Source organism: Neovison vison, chromosome 12 (assembly GCF_020171115.1).
Source record: "Neovison vison isolate M4711 chromosome 12, ASM_NN_V1, whole genome shotgun sequence".
In the NCBI taxonomy this organism is placed as follows: domain Eukaryota; kingdom Metazoa; phylum Chordata; class Mammalia; order Carnivora; family Mustelidae; genus Neogale; species Neogale vison.
In genome coordinates this window covers 310,075-326,318 of record NC_058102.1, presented here as the reverse complement: position 1 = coordinate 326,318, position 16,244 = coordinate 310,075, and the positions used below count along the sequence as shown (strand labels likewise).

Below are 16,244 nucleotides of genomic sequence, written 5' to 3'. Positions count from 1 at the left end.
GGGGAGTGCTGGAGCTGGCCGCCACGCTGGGCTACCCGTCCAGAGCAGGTTAGTGGTTCAGGGAGGCCGGAGTCGGGGAGAGGGGGCTGGGGCCGGGGTTGGGGCGCCGGCAGCTGCTCCCGTGCTGACACATTAACTTCTGAGGCCAGGAGGACGGTGGATGGTCACTCATTACCGAGGGCCAAGGCCAAGGGGCTGGGTGGTGTCCGGTCACTTATGTAAGCTGTGGGCATATATAGGGGCACACGACCCGGGGGACTCTCACCCACCTGCCAGCTCTGCTCCCTCGAGATGAAGGCGGCTGTGGTGAGTACTCCAGACCCAGCACGGTGTGGCCTCACGGCCTGCTCACCCGGGCTGGTCGTCCCTCCTGGGAAGGAGCGCAGCCTCCCACCCTCTCTCAGCTGGTTCCCACCAGTCTGCTGGTCCCGGTCAAAGGGCTCCCTCTTTCCTGTCTTCCTCCTGCTGTTTAGGCTTAGCTGGGGCAAGGGTCAGCAGCCCCACCCCTGGGCTCCCTGCAGACCCAGGTCCCGAGAAGGAGATGCCGGCCGCTGTGCTGTGCGCCCGCGCAGGGCATCCCGGGCGTTCCTCCTCACCCTAGACGCAGGCCTCTGGCTGATGCCCATTTTGCAGAGAAGGACACCCATGGCAAGGTCGCCTCCAATGGCGGGTGTGCTCCGGAGGGGCAGTGCCCTGCTGGCCACCGGTGTCCCTGCTGGTCCAGCTCTTAGGCTCTGGTGTCCCCATGGGGACGGCCTCACTTCCTCATGGAGCCGGCATGATGGTGAAATGGGCGTAATCCCCCACCCAAGCAGGGCCCAGACCCTTCCCTGGTCTACCGGCCTGATGTGGACCCAGAGGTGTCCAAAGACAAGGGCAGCTTCCGGAACTACAGGGTAAGGGCCCCACCCTGGCCCCGGCCCCACCCCACCCCAGGCCCATCTTTCTGGGGGGTGGGCAGCACCTGCCACTGCGCACCGCTCAGGGTCCTCTCTTGGATGCTCTCATTCACATCTTTGGGGCCAAGTTTGGGAGACAGGAGCAGTGGCCCCCAAAGGTGTGAAGGGCAGGGACTGACTGGCGAGTCTGCGGGCTGACCTCTGGCTTGCAGTCTGGCCCGCTCCTGGACCGTGTCTTTGCCACGTATAAGCTCATGCACGCTCAGCAGACCGTGGACTTCGTCAGGAAGAAGGTACTTGGCAGCTTCCTCGCCTGCCAGTCCCTCCTCCCCAGGCCAAGTGGATGGATGGAGAGGGCCGCGCCCTGACCCAACCAATCTCGTGGCTGTGCTGACCTCCCCTTCCTGGCCCAGCACGCCCAGTTTGGGGCCTTCTCCTACAAGAAAATGACTGTCTTGGAAGCTGTGGACATGCTGGACGGGCTGGTGGACGAGTCGGACCCAGACGTGGACTTCCCCAACTCCTTCCATGCCTTCCAGACCGCTGAAGGCATCCGGAAAGCCCACCCCGACAAGGGTGCGCCTCCCTCCTGTGGTGGGCTGCAGATGGGTTTTGGCGTTTCCTGGCCTCGCCCCTGCGCCCCAAGCCGCCTCCTCCTCCTCTGACCTAGTCACACCATCTCCACTAGCCTGCTTTGCCCCTCTCCCTCCCAGACTGGTTCCACCTCGTGGGGCTGCTGCATGACTTGGGGAAGGTCCTGGTTCTGGCAGGGGAGCCCCAGGTAAGGGCAGGGCTGGAGGGGTGCCGCTGGGACAGCTGGGGCTCAGGGCTCGGGAAACCCGCCAGGTGGGCCGGCCAGACACATACATGTGGCTGCCTGTCCACAGTGGGCGGTCGTTGGAGACACCTTCCCAGTCGGCTGCCGTCCCCAGGCCTCTGTGGTTTTCTGCGATTCCACCTTCCAGGACAACCCGGACCTCCAGGATCCCCGATACAGGTGCTCCTCCCCGGCCGCCGGCCCCTCTCCCCACCTTGCTCCCACAGCCCTCACCCTCTGTCTGTCCCTGCAGCACGGAGCTCGGCATGTACCAGCCCCACTGCGGCCTGGAGAACGTCCTCATGTCCTGGGGCCATGACGGTGAGGCCCCAGGGGGTGGGCAGTGAGGACGGTGGGGCCCCGGAGGGCGGGGAAGCACAGCTCTGGGAGCCCAGGCGTGACACCCTGTCTCCGGCAGAGTACATGTACCAGATGATGAAGTTCAACAAATTCTCTCTTCCCCAAGAGGTAGGTGGAGGGGAGGGGCCTGTCTGGCCGGCCCGCCCTCCCCGCCCCCCCTCTACTACCCCGCCCTGCCCCTCGCCTGGAGCTCGCTGGGCGTGGCTTCTTTCTGCCATAGGCCTTTTACATCATCCGGTTCCACTCCTTCTACCCCTGGCATACGGGCGGCGACTACCGGCAGCTGTGCAGTGAGCGGGACCTGGCCATGCTTCCCTGGGTGCAGGAGTTTAAGTACGGCCATCCCTGTGGGGGGCCGAAGGGGGGCATGAGGGGACTGGAGGGGCTGGGGGCTTCCTCATGAGGCACTCTCCTTTCCCTGCTTGCAGCAAATTTGACCTCTACACCAAGAGCCCAGAACTGCCGGGTGTGAACGCGCTGCGGCCTTACTACCAGGGCCTCATTGACAAGTACTGCCCTGGGGTGCTGAGCTGGTGACCAGCCTGGCCGGGGGCCTGGGAGGGCGGCCACTGTGGGGGGCTCTGCTGCTCACCCAGGTCAATGCCCCTGCCCTGACACTCTGCCCAGGGCCAATAAAGACCCTGAAGCTGCCTGGGGTCCGAGCTTCACTGACATGGGCGCCTGTCGTGGCAAGAGCGCGCTGTGTGTGGGGATGCAGGTCATGGGCCCTTGGACGTGGGTCTCCCGTCTCGCCTGCCACCACAGGCCTGTTGCTTGCCATTCCAGCTCCGGCCTCAGAAGCTGGGGCCGCCCTGTCCGTCCTTACATTCTCAAAATAGTCACCCAATGCTCTGGGCTCCGTGTCCCTAAAAAAGCAAAACGACGCGAAACACTCGATAGCCGGCAGAACAGATTACAGAAAACCTCGTGTAACAAGTGTGCGGGTTCGGTGCGGAGCCGAAGGGCCATCCCCGTGAGCCCCGAGGTGCCACCTGCATCCGGAGTTGGTCAACGAACTTCCTATGAGTGTCACACACCCCCCACCCCCCTGCCCAGGGCAGGTCCCCCAGTGCTACAGGTGGGTGCTGGCTTCGTACCTTCCAGCAGCTTATTTCTCTGAAGAAAGTGGCGCATTAGTTTCGGGGAGTCGCCCCCCGTGGCACTCCTGTTTCCTGGGTATTCCCCCGCCAACGTGAGCGCATAGGGAGGCCTCATCAGATACAGAGCTGGCTTGTCAGGGGCGAGTGCTCCAGAGCCCGTCGCGTAGTCTGTACCGGGCCGTAGAGGCTGTGTTGTTGGAACCCACATCGTTCACACTAGAACCCGAGAAAGCAGAGCAGTGACGTTCCCCCCGACCCCGGCCACCCTCCTCACTCATCTGAGAGACCTGGCAGGAGAGAGAAGTGCTGTTTGGTTGGTTCCTCCAGGGAAGGCGAGTGAAGTCCTCGCTCTTAGTCTTAACTTACCGGCTTGCAAGCGTTGGCTCCTAGTGCCACGAGGAAGGTGATCCGTTTGCCTCTTTTGGGTTAAGAATGGGTAGATTTCAGGGACACCTGGGGGGCTCAGTGGGTTAAGCGTCTGCCTTTGGCTCGGGTCATGATCCGGGGTCCTGGGTTTGAGTCCTGCTCCTTGCTCAGCGGGGAGCCTGCTCTCCCCTCCGCCTGCCGCTGTCCCTGCTTGTGCGCTCCCTCTCGCCCTTTCTCTGTCAAATAAATAAGTAAAATCTTTAAGAAAAGGGAAGGATGTGTGGATGTCAGCATATCTGTGTCTCGGTGCCTTGGAGGACTGCCCTCCCTGGTGCTGAAACTTTCCTCGGCCAGGGTTGGAGTGGGACTTGCAGATGGCTCCAAGGTCCTCGTGACGTGACAACGGTCTCTGGTGGACATCCTGCTCTCTGGTGTGACAAGACACCCAGACTGTTAATTCTTTGTGTTTTTGTAATAAATTTCCACACCTTTGGTGGCTTAAAAAATGGGTTCTCCTGAGTTTTGGAAGCCGAAGTCAGATCAGGGTGTGGTGCTGGGCGGGGCTGTGACCCTTCCACAGGCTCCAGGGAGGACCCCCCCCCCTTGCATCTTCAGCTTCAGGAGGCTCCTGTGTCCCCTGGCTTGTGACTGCATGTCCCCACTCTGTCTTCATACGGCTTCTCCGCCTGCCCATGCCCCCCCTGCCTCTCTCCTATAAGGACCCTCGTGATGGGCCCATCCAGGTAAGCCAGGATGCTCTCCTCATCTCTAGATCTTTATAGCCACATCTGCAAGATGCTTTTGCTAAATAAGGGCATGTCCACAAATGCAGGGGTTTGTTCCCAAGCCCCTTGGGATCCTGCCCCACCATTGATGTGCTGAGGGTGTGCTGAGGCCTTTCTGCCTTCTTCAGGGAGACCTGAAGCTAGTCTCCACACTCAGAGGGCAGGGAGCCATGGAAGAGAGGCCACCCCAGAGGGGTAAGTGGCAGGTTTCACAAGCAAGAGAACTTACATACGAGGCCTGTCTGGGTGGCAGTAGGACAAGTAGATCTTTGCATTTGCCTGCCAGAATCTTAAAAGTTTAGGGGCACCTGGATGGCTCAGCCAGTAGAACACGTGACCCTTGATCTTAGGGCTGTGAGTTTGGGCCCCACATGGGGTGTAGAGCCTATTTAAACAAGGAGCTCCTGGGTGGCTCAGCGGGTCCCTGTCTTCTCCCTCTCCCAGCCCCTCTGCTTGTGTTCCCTCGCGCTGTCTCTCTCTCTCTCTCTCTGGCAAATCAATCAATCAATCAATCAATCTAAAAAAACCAAGAAAACAAACAAGGATAGAGTCTTAAAATTGTGGACAGAGGCCTTAATGGGGTTCAGTCCCACACCACGCAGGGGGCTCATCACCAACCCGAGCCGTGCTCCTGGAGCAGTGTCCGGCTGCTGGGAAGGCAAGTGTGGTGCAGAGAAGGGGGAGGGGTGAGCTCACGGGTCCACTAGTGGAGGCGTGTTCTCTGTGGCCTCCCCTGACGAGGGCTATTTTCTGGCTAACCCTGGAGGCTTCCCCAGACCTGCAATCTGCTGTTTCTCCAAGGAGTCCTGGCCTCTCCGTATTTCCTATCCGTGTGTTGGGGGCTAAAGACGCAATCCGGAAGGCTCACCTCCACTCCAGCCCCTGGCGTGTCCGCTGGAGGAGGCATTGCCGGCTGCCCTCTCTGCTCTACTCCTGCCGAGGGTGGGCATGAGGACAGGAGGGGCGCAAATGTGTCAGCAGCCTGCCCCAGGCTACTGGCTCACGCGTACTTCCCTCTGGAAGACACAGCCTGCCCCGGGCAGCATCCCCACCTGTGGGCGGCCTCCTCCGCACTCCCTCCCAGCCTGTGAGCTCAGGGAGGGTGGGTGCAGAGTGCTGCGGGGTCCCCCCTGGAGGTGCCTCAGGGGGCTGGGGACCATGAGAGGGGCCAGGAGGAAGAGTCCTGGGTGATGGGCCATTGAGGGTGTGCTGAGGCCTTTTGGCCTTCTCCAGGGAGGCTGGGCTGGGCAAGGGCGGTGCTCAGAGGGCTACTTCTCTGGGTCTGAAGCTACTATCCCGATCCCATCCCTGGGGAGCCTCCCCACTGAGCAGAGCGGGAGAGGCCATCTTTGCTCCTGTCCCAGGGTCTCCAGATCCTCTTTCTGCTCCTTGCAGACCCTAACCAGGCCACCTCTGGAAGCCCCAGGGTGGGGGGTAGGGCAGTGGGGGCCTAGGCCCCATATTTCTGTCTACGCAGAGGACTGTCAGGCCTCACTGGGCTCCAGGGCATTGGGGCGGCTCTGGAGCCTACAGGCAGGATAGTGCTTGGCTCTCCTCCAGCCTGCTGGCATTCCTGCCCCAGAACCCTCTGCCTCCTGCAGGAGGCCCTCCTCCTGTCCTTGTAGCCTGGGTGTGCCTATTCCCGAGGTGTGGGGCTCAGCCTTCCAGCACCTTCCAATCCATCCTCTTTCCTTTCTTTTTTTCTTTCTTTCCTTCCTTCTTAATTTTTTTTTCTTCTTAATTTTTTAAAAAAGATTTTATCTATTTATTTGACACAGAGAGACACAGCGCGCGAGAGAGAACACAAGCAGGGAGAGTGGGAGATGGAGAAACAGCCTTCCTGCCAAGCAGGGACCTCAATGCAGAGCTCGATGCCATGCCCCTGACCCTGGGATCAGTACCAGAGCCCAAGGCAGATGGTTAACGACTGAGCCAGCCGGGGCCCCTCGGTGAAACTGCTGGGGCCTGTTCTGGTGACTCTGGGGGAGGCTGCATCGTGGAATGTGGCTCTTAAGGAAACAACACTTTTCCCCAGAGACACAGCGACTCTTCCTGGGACGGGACGCGGCTAAGCACAAGGCTACGCTGCTGGCTGAAGAGGCCAGCAAGGTGCACCGGCCGGGGGCGGGACGGGATGGGGTCGGGGGGGCTGCCGGTGCGGGACTGACAGGCCCACGGAATGCTCCAGGTGACCGGGCGGCTGAACGGCCGGCGAGTGGCCAGTGCCCGTGGAAGCCGTCAGCGCCCTCTCTCGACAGATGCAGAGTGGCTCACATGAACCCAACTCGGATTTTTCTCCTCTCTCCCCCTCAAACTTTCTTTCCTGGTGGCTGACTTCATAGTTTAGCACGTGAACTGCAGAATTTCGAGACGGAATTGTACTCAGTTCCAGGGAAGGTTAGGTGTCAAGCTGGAACCCGGAGGTGATGTGGGGCCAGGACCAGACCAGATTTGGGGTCCTCTGCACCTTGGCGTGAACTAGGGTTTTTGTGTGAAGTTTGTGTGGAGTCTAAATCAGGACGGGTTCATCGGGGTCCTGAGGACCCCAGGGGGTTAGGTGTCCTGCCAGTTTTCCCACGGGTGGGGGATCTGCCCTCTCATGAGTCCCCGCGGGAGGCGGGCGGCCCCTCCTTCACCTCTCCCTGCAGAGGCCAGAAAGGGCAGGAACGCGCTGAGATGTTGGCAGCTGTTGGGCCTGTGTTCTGACCTGAACGCCCTGGACTCCAAACGTGAAGCTGGGAGTAGCCCTCAAACAGAACTGAGTCCAGGCACCGTGTGCCCTCACCAGGCCGGGCCATGCCAAGGTTTCGGCCATGGTCAGTTTTAGTTTATTCGTGGTATAGGGACATTGAAGAGAATTGTTGGCTCACTGTGTTTGTATGTTCACGCACTGTTTTTTTTTTTTTTTTTTAAGATTTTATTTATTTATTGGACAGATCACAAGCAGGCAGAGAGGCAGGCAGAGAGAGGAGGAAGCAGGCTCCCTGCCGAGCAGAGAGCCCTATCACGCACTGTGGTATTTTTGCAAGGCTGTGTTAGGTCAGACAACCGAATGGTTAATAAATAACTTAAATTTGTAAAGCAGTTAAAATATTTTAGTCACTTAAAATTTATAAATGGAGCCTTCCAGAGTTGTTGCCACAAACCGCTAACCCCAAACACCAGCACACCGGCTGGCTCAGAAGAGAAGACAGAGAGTTAAAACGTACAGACTGGGAGACGGAATCTTGTTAAGATGAGAATACCACCAAAGCAATCTAGAGAACCAACGCAATCCCATTCAAATCCCAATGGTATTTTTTTCATAAATAGAAAAGTTCATTCTAAAATTAATGTGGAATCTCAAAGGACCCTGAATAGCCAAAGCAGTCTTGAGGCAGAAGAATCAAGCTGGAGGACTTGCATGTCCCAATTTCAAAACTTACTACAAAGCTACGGTTGTAGTCCCGGCATAAAGACAGATCTATGGGGCGCCTGCGGGGCTCAGGGGGTTAAAGCCTCTGCCTTCGGCTCAGGTCATGATCCCAGGGTCCTGGGATCGAGCCCCGAATTGGGTTCTCTGCTCTGCAGGGAGCCTGCTTCCCCCCTCTCTCTGCCTGCCTCTCTGCCTGCTTGTGATCTCTGTCAAATAAATAAATAAAATCTTAAAAAAAAAAAGACATACATAGACCAACGGAATAGATCAGAGGTCCCAGAAATAAGCCCTCGCCTATATGGTCAGCTGATTTTTGACAAGGTTGCTAAGACCAGGGGCACCTGGGTGGCTCAGTTGTTAAGCGTCTGCCTTTGGCTCAGGTCATGATCCCAGGGTCCTGGGATCGAGTCTCACATCGGACTCCCTGATCAGTGTCAGCCTGCTTCTCCCTCTCCCACTCCCCCTGCTTGTGTTTCCTCTCTCTCTGTCAAATAAATAAAATCTTAAAAAAAAAACAGACAAACCCAACATCGTTTATAAAAAAAGTTTGCTAAGACCACTCACTGGGGGAAGCACTGTCTTTTCAACCAATGATGCTGAGAAAACTCGATGTTCCCATGCGGAAGAATGAAGTTGGACCCTACCTCACACCATGTGCAAAAACTAACTTAAAGTGGATCAAAGACCGAAATGTAAGAGCTGAAACTATAAAATTCTTAGAAGAAATGTAGGGGGAGTCTTCATGACCTTGGATTTGGCAACGATTTCTTGGATATGATGCCAAAAGTAAGAGAATTAAAGAAAAAATAGGTAAACCGGATTTCACAAAAATTAAAGACGACTTTGGGGATGAAAGGACACTCCAGAGAGAGTGGACAGGCAATCTGGAGATGGGGAAATATTCGCAAACCATATTATTTGATGAGAGATTAGTACTCAGGATAGTTAAAAAAATTACAACACAACAATAAAAAACAGGTAAATGATTAAAAAATAGCAAAGGACCTGAGGAGACATTTCTTCAAGGAGATACAATGGCCAGAAAGCACAGGGAGAGGCTCTATATCATTCATTCGTCGTCAGGCAAACGCGAAATCAAAGCCACTGCAAGACGTCATTTCATGTCCCCTGAGACGATGGCTACCCAAGAAATAAATACATTGATAAATTAGCAAACAGGGAAGGAACCAGCGCTAGCAAGGATGTGGATAAAATCTGAACCTGGCACACACCGGGAGGGGTGTGAACGGCCCTGCTGCTCTGGCAGACGGTTTGCACCTCCTCGGAGAAGTCAGCACCGCCGCAGACGCTGCCCGGCCACTCCCACGTGTGGGCCCCAGCTAACTGAAAGCGGTAACTCAGGCAGATACCTGTACATCAGTGTCCATTTATGTGGTTCACAATAGCCACAAAAAGGTGGAAACAACCCAAATACGCATCGATGGATAAAAGTATAATCAAAATATGGTAGAAACATGCTATGGAATGACGTTCAGCCGTAAAAATGAACCGAGGCTCTGAGTGGATCTTGAAAATGTGATGCTGAGTGACAGGAGCCGGACCCAGAGGGCTGCCATCCAAGTGTCCCAAGATGGAAAGTAGAGGGAGGGCTGCAGTATGCCAGCTGTGGGGAACAAGGATCCTGGAGGGGAGGAAGGAGGTTTTAAGATTGACTAGAGTGATGAATGCACAACTCTGAATCCACTGACAGCCTCTGAATTATGCATCTGTAATGTTTTTTTTTTTAAGATGCTGTTTATTTATTTGACAGAGAGAGAGAGAGCGAGCGCACAAGCAGAGAGAAGCAGGAGGCAGGAGTGGGAGAGGGAGAAGCAGGCCTCCCGCTGAGTAGAGCCCGATGCGGGGCTCGATCCCAGGACCCAGAGACCATGACCTGAGCTGAAGGCAGAAGCTTAACAGACTGAGCCACCCAGGCACCTCTGAATTACACATTTTAAAAAATATTTTATTTATTTTCTTGAGAAAGAGAGGGCATGACAGTGTGGGGGGCACAGAGTGAGGGGGAGAGGAAGGGACAGGCTCCACTAAGCCCAGAGTCTAATGGTGGGCTCGATCCCAGGACCCTGAAACCATGACCTGAGCCAAAATTAACTCGGATGCTCAGGGTGCCTAGGTGGCTCAGTTGGTTAATACTTTTTGACTCTTGATTTCAGTTCAGATCATGATCTCAGGGTCCTGGGATTGAGCCCCATGTCGGGCTTTGTGCTCAACAGGGAGTCTGCTTGTCCCTCTGCCCCTCCCCCTGCACTTACACGTGTGCTCTCTCTCTCTCAAATAAATAAAATCTTAAAAAATAAGTTGCAGGAAACAAGAAAAAACCCCAAGAAATTCGCAACCTGAATTTAAAAGCCTAAAGAAAGAACCAAAGAGCTAGCCTTGAAATAATACACAGGATGTCATTCTACAATAGAAAATTCAAAAATCAATGAGAAACAGGTTCATTATTCAACAAACAGTACTGAAAATTTTGGCTGCATGGGAAAAACCTGTTCTTGGGTTCTACATTATGACCCACCCATTTCAGCTAGATTAAAAAGGAAAATGTAAACAAGAGAACCTTAAGAATCTAGAGAAAATTATAGATGAAATAGCCATTCACTTGCATATAGCATAAAAATAATAAAATTACAAGATTCAGAAACTTCCAATACAGTATAAATTCAGTCCCACAGAACAAGACCAACATTGGTTTGCTTGAGAGCGTGTGTGTGTTTAAAGTCGAACGAGAACTTGTTTTGCCTTGTTCTTATTTTGCTGTGCTTTTCAAAAAATATTCTCTGCAGTGAACTAATCTTCGACATTCACAAAAGTATATGTTTTGATATGTGAAATGAAAGCCTAAAGGAAAAGAATACAATTTTGAATTTTAAACACACAACTTTTTTTTTATTTTAAGATTTTATTTATTTATTTGATGGGGAGAGAGCAAGTAAGCAGAGCGGCAGGCAGAGGGCGAGAGAGAAGCAGGCTCTCGGCTAAGCAGGGAGCCCGATGCGGGGCTCGACCCCACGACCCCGGAATCATGACCCGAGCTGAAGGCAGCTGCTTAACCAACTGAGCCACCCCGGCGCCCCGACCCACCACGTTCTTAAACTAGAAGGCAACTCACAGCTGGCCGAGTGCGCATGTAGGAGCCCCAGGAAGGCGCCCGGAAGCTCTGGTCTGTGTGAGCCGCGTGTGCAGAGACTGGGCTCAGAGCTGTTTCAGTTGGTCAAGGCGGGGGGCGGAGCCGAGTGCATGGGGGGTCGACTGGGGGTCCGTGGGGTCAGAGCATGAGAGGTGAGTGCTGAGGACAGTCAGGGCAGGGGAGGTGGGCGTACAAGTTCCCAGAGGGCAGGGACCTCCCGAGTGACCCCTGAACCCCACAGAATCCGAGGCAGTGCCCTCAATGCCTGCTGCCACAGGTCCTCTTCCTGGATGGTCAGACAGGTTCTCCCTCCTCCTTGCCGCCTCCCCACCCGCACCCTAGAGCACACTCGGCCAGTGGCCCGAACAGGGTGCCCGCCCTGCCCAAGAAGTCTAGGGCCTGACCCGTCAGCCATTTCGAGACAAGGAAGCAGGGAGAGGAAAGAAGAAGAAGCCAGTTTCTGGTGGGTTCTCAGGTGCTGGGAGGGTTCTAGGCCCCACATGCCACCACCGGCCGCCTCACTGACTTGGTGTGTGGTGCTGACAGGTCGGTCAGGCTGTGCCTGACCATGCCCCTGCGTCTATCTTATAGGGGGAACGTGGAAAGGAGAGAACAAAGGCATCCTAGAAGCCAGGTCAGCTGTCAGCAGGACCGTACCTGTGCCTCTCCCCTGCCAGAGGCAGGAAGGGCCGCGGTTCTCACGTCTGTGAAGCGGAAAGGAGACGTCACACACGAGGTCGGGCACAGAGGCATGTTTATTGGATCCCGGATCTCAGGATCTTCCCTCCTCCTGCCTCGCTTCCTCAGCGGGTCTGCCTCACCCACTCTTGTGCAGGGGTGGGAGTCAGGGGCACCAGACTTGGCTCCTTAAGGAGGGGAAAGGGCTTCCCACAGCCCTGGTTACAACGTCCTGGGGAAGACCCTGAGCCGGGTCATATGCCTGCCTTGTGGGTCAAGGCCAGGGGGTAGGCTGGGGTTGGCGTGTGTCTTGGGGTGAGTGGGCCCTCCAAGCCGCAGGGCGGCCAAAACCTGCCTGAGAAGACAGCATCCCATCCTGCGCCTGTCACGGCGGTCAGCTAAGGCACACTGGCTGGATTGTGTCCTGCCACAGAAGTCCAGAGGTGTGTGGGCACCCTGACCCTCTCTGGACACGGGGCTGCAGAACGCAGCTACTTTTTCCTCCTGGGACTCTGGGAGCTGCTGCTGCTGCTGCAGTTCTCGGGGGCTGGGACGGCCTGTCTGCCGGCAGCTCTGGACGCCTTCCTGGCGGCTGGCCTGTGCTTCTCCTCCTTGGCCAGAGGGGAGGAGCGGGGGGAATGGGGCCCCAGCAGGGCCTGCATGACCCTAATGGCCCCCACCGCGGCGAGGAGCCCCCAGAGCAGGGTGGAAGCCTCCAGCGGAGAGAGCTGTTTCCGTATCCAGCGGAGGGCCTGGGCCAGCGTGTTACCGGAGCCGCGGGCTCGGGGTGGGCTCTTGTCCTGTGGGCGCAGGATTGAGGAACGTCTGCGGGGACCACGCCTGTGGCGGAGGGTCACACACCACCCCCTCCCTCGTGCCTTCCCACCTGGAGGCCAAACTGTCGGAGCAGCATGTCCAGCGCCGGGTCCCCCAACGACACTGGCGGGAAGAATTCTTCCACCCACTGGCGTCGCCACCACTGGCTGCAACAGGGACGTGTGCTCAGGGGGTCCCTGAGCCCAGACCCCGCACCCCACGCGGCACCCCGGCCTCACCTCTGCTCCCCGGCTTGTGAGAACCAGTACTTGTAGCGCTGGGCCCGCACGTAGGTGGGCGGCTGCTTGTGGAAGGGGTACTTAGCCACGTCATTCTGGATGAGACGGACCACTGCAAGGGAGCAGGGCTCAGCACGGCCAGAGGGCCACAGCCCCAGCCTCCCTTTCCCACACACCCTGCGCCTCCTAGACCCTCCCACTTTCCCATGAGCCCCCCACCCCGCAACTCCCCACCAGGCCTCACCAGGGTCCTTGCCCTGCAGCAGGCGCAGGACCAGGCTCGTGAACCAGGGGCTGTGAGTGTGTGGGCCCAGGGCTGCGAACCACATCTGCCAATCGAGGCGGGGCTGGTGGGGCACCACGACGGGGGGCGGCCGACTCACATTCCCGGGCTTGTACATGAACTCGATCTCCTGCCCGGCAGAGCATGTGAGCACTCCCGCTGGACCGGAGGCCCCCCCTACCCCACCCCTGCCCGTGGGGAGGCTTACCGTCCAGTGGTGCCCGTCATAGCTGCCCTCCAGTACCACTTCGGGCCGCCCGCCGAGACCGGTCATCCGGCGGAAGAGGCCGTAGGAGTTTGCCAGCTGCAGGTGCTCCACGGCCCCAAAGAGCCGGTGCGCCCCGCTCCAGAGATGCCCATGGCTCGAGGGCTCGATGTAGGAGTACGGCACCTGCAGCAGGGGGCAGAAGCTCAGTGCTGCCCCTCCAGCCCCCACCCTCCTCCCCAAGGACTACCCACCAGGCTGATCACAAACAAGGCCACCGTGGCAGAGCCAAAGACGAGCAGCTGGGCCGCAGTGCAGGACTTCCTCAGCCACCCTCGCACCTGGGTCCACCTGGGGGGCAGGGGACCCAAGTGCCGTCAGGCCTGCCCTGCACAGCTCTACCCCACCCCGCCGGACCACGTACCTCCAGAGGGCCGTCAGCAGTTCCCAGGCGAGGGAGGCCGCCCCCAGCCACATGGTGGGCAGGGTCACCATCTTCAGCCACTGGGAAAACTGGTGGAAGGTAAAGGCTGCGAAAAAAGGACGGGACGTGAGGAGGCACCGTCCAGCCTTTGTCCTCTGGCCCCCCGGCTGGCACTCACTGGTTCTGGAGCGGACAACACGCTGCTCCCAGTCAACTTCCAGGCCAAAGTAGTGTACGGTGCCGTAGGCCAGCAGCCCGTAGACGGTCAATTCCAACAGCAGAGATAGCCCAGCCAGCAGCGCCCTGGGCCAGGCTGCCAAGCGAGAGAGTCATGGGTCGGCTGGGGCGGGACCAGAGCAGGGCTCACTTGGGGGGTGTTGGAGGGAAGCAAACTTGCTGCTGGGCCGTCGGGCTGACAACGCCTGGCGACCTGGGACAAGCTCACACTCACAAGTGGGTCTCTTTCGGCAGTGGCTATCGCCAGACTCGGCAGTCAGATGCCCGTCATCCAGAAGAGCGGTGGTGAGCACCAGGGTGAGCAGGTTGAAGAAGTTGTAGTTGCCAGTGATGATAATCAGGACTTGCAACAAAACCTGGGAGAAGGTCTGCACTGAGGGCTCCAGGGCCTACCCCTCCCTGGCCCTTCCGAGCCCTCTTTCAAGGTCCTCCGCAACCCATGCCTGGGTCTCTCCAGCAGGCGTCCCCTCCCCTGCTCATCACCCCCGGCCTCTTACGCTCCCACTCCAACTAGCCTCTGCCCCCTGCTCATACCTTCCACGGCTCCCCATCACCTGGAGAAAACCCAAGCTCAGCGCGCCTCGTGCAGCCCTTCCCCACCTGCCTCTGCTAACTCGTGCTTCTGCTCATGAGGCCTTCTGGACCACCTAGTTCCAACGGGACGACGACCCACTGGCAGTGCTGCGAAATGCCACGTCCTAGCTTCCTGATGGCTGAGGCCCCACCAACCTGGGAGTAGAAAGCGGCCAAGCGCAGGCGGCGCACAGGGGCGAAGAAGAGAGGGGGCACTGCGATCTCGATGAGGAACGTGGCCACCACGGAGAGTCTGTGCAGCCAGACGGGCAGGTGGTGGGCGAACCAGGAGGCAGGGGTGGGCAGGCACTGTGTTTCGTAGTGGTAGGTGAGGGCTGCGGGTGTAAGTGGGTGGTCAGGGTGAGGCAGCCCCCCACGCTACCCCACACTCAGGATGGAACCCTCACCAGTTAGCCCCCACCACGCGGGGCAACGGCTGGTCAGCTTGACCACACCCGAGGCAAACATGAGGCGAAACAGCAGCCAGCGCACGAGCCAGAAGGGGAGGCCTTCGTGGGGTGAGGTCCCTGCCAGCCCCCCCTGGGGGGCCTGCTTATGGTGGGGGGGCTGCCTCAGGGGGGCCACCAGCACCGCCAGGAAGCCAGTCTCCAGCAGCAGGGAATCCCTGTGGGGAGAAGGAAGAGCACAAAGGGCCCCTCCCCATCAAGGCCCTTCCCCTTGGAGGGTCCTCCCTGGAGAGGCAAACATATTCCGCCCGCTGCCCCCACCTCCTGCAGCCCGTCACCCAGAAGTCACTCACCATTGGAAGTAAAGAAACACCTGGCCCACCTGCAGGGAGAAGTGTTGTCAGGGAGCAGGGGAGTGTGTCTGCGGAGGCAGGCAAGGCAGAGGCATGGGGGAGGCGCAGGGTGGACAGGACTGGACTGAATTGGTGACCAGGGTCCCAGCGGTGGATGGGGGCGGCAGGCAGCCCCCACTTGCCTGGCAGGCAGACAGGTAGGCCGCCCAGAGCAGCAGGTAGACGAAGACGTTTCGCAGCCGGCGCAGCAGCAGGGCGCCCAGGGCCAGCAAGGTGCCCAGCAGGGTCAGCAGCTCCAGACCCTGCGAGGTGTCCAGCCCCAGCTGCGGAGCCTCCCACAGCAGCGTCGGCGTCTCCCACAGCTGCTGCCAGCGCCCCTTGCCCTGTGGTCTCAGCGTCCTCCGCGCAGGCAGGATGCCCTCGGCACCATACAGGCCTGTGGGAGGGCACGTCAGGGCCCGGGACACTGCCCTCCCAGGCCAGACTCCCGCGCCCTCCAGGCAGGGCCTGCAGACCCCCCTCCTGAGGTCTAGACCGCGGGACCTGCAGACTCTGGCCAACCGGGCGCGAACCCGCGGATCCCCAGCCCCTTCCGAACCAGACTCCGCAGGCCAGGTCCGCCCACCCGGCGGGGCCGACGTCCCCCCTCGTCCCGCTCCCTGTCTTTTCCCCCGCCCGCCCTGCCTGGTCTGGGCCCGCCCCGCTCAGGATTCTGCCCCGGCCCCCGGGTCTGAGCCCGGAGCCGACGGGAAACGCGCCCCCGTTCCCCGCCAAGCTCCCGCCGCCCGCAGGACGCGAACGGAAGCCGCCCCGGGGGCTCCGAGGCCTGGTCCTCACTCCATCCGCGCCCGCCCTCTGGGCGTCGGGTCGGCGGGGACGGGAGCGCACAGAGGGCGCGGGCGAGGGGCCTTCCCCGCGGCGCGCCCTCACCCGGGATCTGCAAGTAGAGGGACGCGAAGGCGAACACGAAGACGACGGCCACGCCCTGAAGGAAGAGCTGCCTCGGGAGCCGGGAGCCCGCCATGTCCGCTACGCGGCCAGCGGCAGTCGGCGCCGGGCCCCGCCCCGCCCCGCCCCGCCCCGCCGGCCGCGCCGACAAGCCCCGCCCCCGCCCGCCCGCGCCGACAAGCCCCGCCCCC

General features: G+C 58.9%; 2 protein-coding genes across 4 annotated transcripts; one reads left to right on the top strand and one right to left on the bottom strand.

Annotated features, from left to right (window-relative positions):
- On the top strand, window positions 1-2,727 carry MIOX (myo-inositol oxygenase). 2 transcript variants are annotated; one of them, XM_044228089.1, is made up of 11 exons: window positions 1-48; window positions 240-306; window positions 816-896; window positions 1,112-1,192; window positions 1,313-1,475; window positions 1,613-1,680; window positions 1,787-1,896; window positions 1,970-2,037; window positions 2,135-2,184; window positions 2,297-2,409; window positions 2,505-2,727. In XM_044228089.1, exons 2-11 carry the CDS (start codon window positions 292-294, stop codon window positions 2,611-2,613), a joined length of 858 nt encoding a protein of 285 aa, XP_044084024.1. In that variant the 5' UTR covers window positions 1-48; window positions 240-291; the 3' UTR covers window positions 2,614-2,727. The 2 variants fall into 2 exon arrangements, with proteins under 2 accessions (XP_044084024.1, XP_044084023.1); XM_044228088.1 differs by having other exon boundaries at window positions 813-896.
- An 8,900-nt stretch (window positions 2,728-11,627) lies between these two features.
- LMF2 (lipase maturation factor 2) lies at window positions 11,628-16,152 on the bottom strand. Of its 2 annotated transcripts, none has more exons than XM_044227700.1 (14): window positions 16,036-16,152; window positions 15,288-15,541; window positions 15,106-15,134; window positions 14,753-14,970; window positions 14,502-14,680; window positions 13,987-14,128; window positions 13,714-13,848; window positions 13,536-13,641; window positions 13,366-13,462; window positions 13,115-13,297; window positions 12,868-13,036; window positions 12,624-12,735; window positions 12,455-12,547; window positions 11,628-12,368 (listed from the first exon to the last, which is right to left on the bottom strand). In XM_044227700.1, the coding sequence occupies exons 1-14, from the start codon at window positions 16,127-16,129 to the stop codon at window positions 11,963-11,965; spliced, it is 2,217 nt and encodes a 738-aa protein (XP_044083635.1). In that variant the 5' UTR covers window positions 16,130-16,152; the 3' UTR covers window positions 11,628-11,962. The 2 variants fall into 2 exon arrangements, with proteins under 2 accessions (XP_044083635.1, XP_044083636.1); XM_044227701.1 differs by having other exon boundaries at window positions 11,968-12,368; window positions 12,455-12,551.
- Between the last annotated feature and the right edge of the window lie 92 nt (window positions 16,153-16,244).

Excerpts from the sequence above, each read along its gene's own strand:
- LMF2 (XM_044227700.1), bottom strand. The coding sequence starts at position 16,129 with ATGGCGGGCTCCCGGCTCCCGAGGCAGCTCTTCCTTCAGGGCGTGGCC. Across the intron at positions 15,542-16,035 it reads CCTCTACTTGCAGATCCCGG|GCCTGTATGGTGCCGAGGGC; the intron begins GTGAGGGCGCGC and ends GCCCTCCCACAG. Across the intron at positions 14,129-14,501 it reads TGGCCGCTTTCTACTCCCAG|GTTTTGTTGCAAGTCCTGAT; the intron begins GTTGGTGGGGCC and ends ACCTTCTCCCAG.
- MIOX (XM_044228088.1), top strand. Across the intron at positions 897-1,111 it reads GCAGCTTCCGGAACTACAGG|TCTGGCCCGCTCCTGGACCG; the intron begins GTAAGGGCCCCA and ends TCTGGCTTGCAG. Across the intron at positions 2,410-2,504 it reads CCCTGGGTGCAGGAGTTTAA|CAAATTTGACCTCTACACCA; the intron begins GTACGGCCATCC and ends CCCTGCTTGCAG.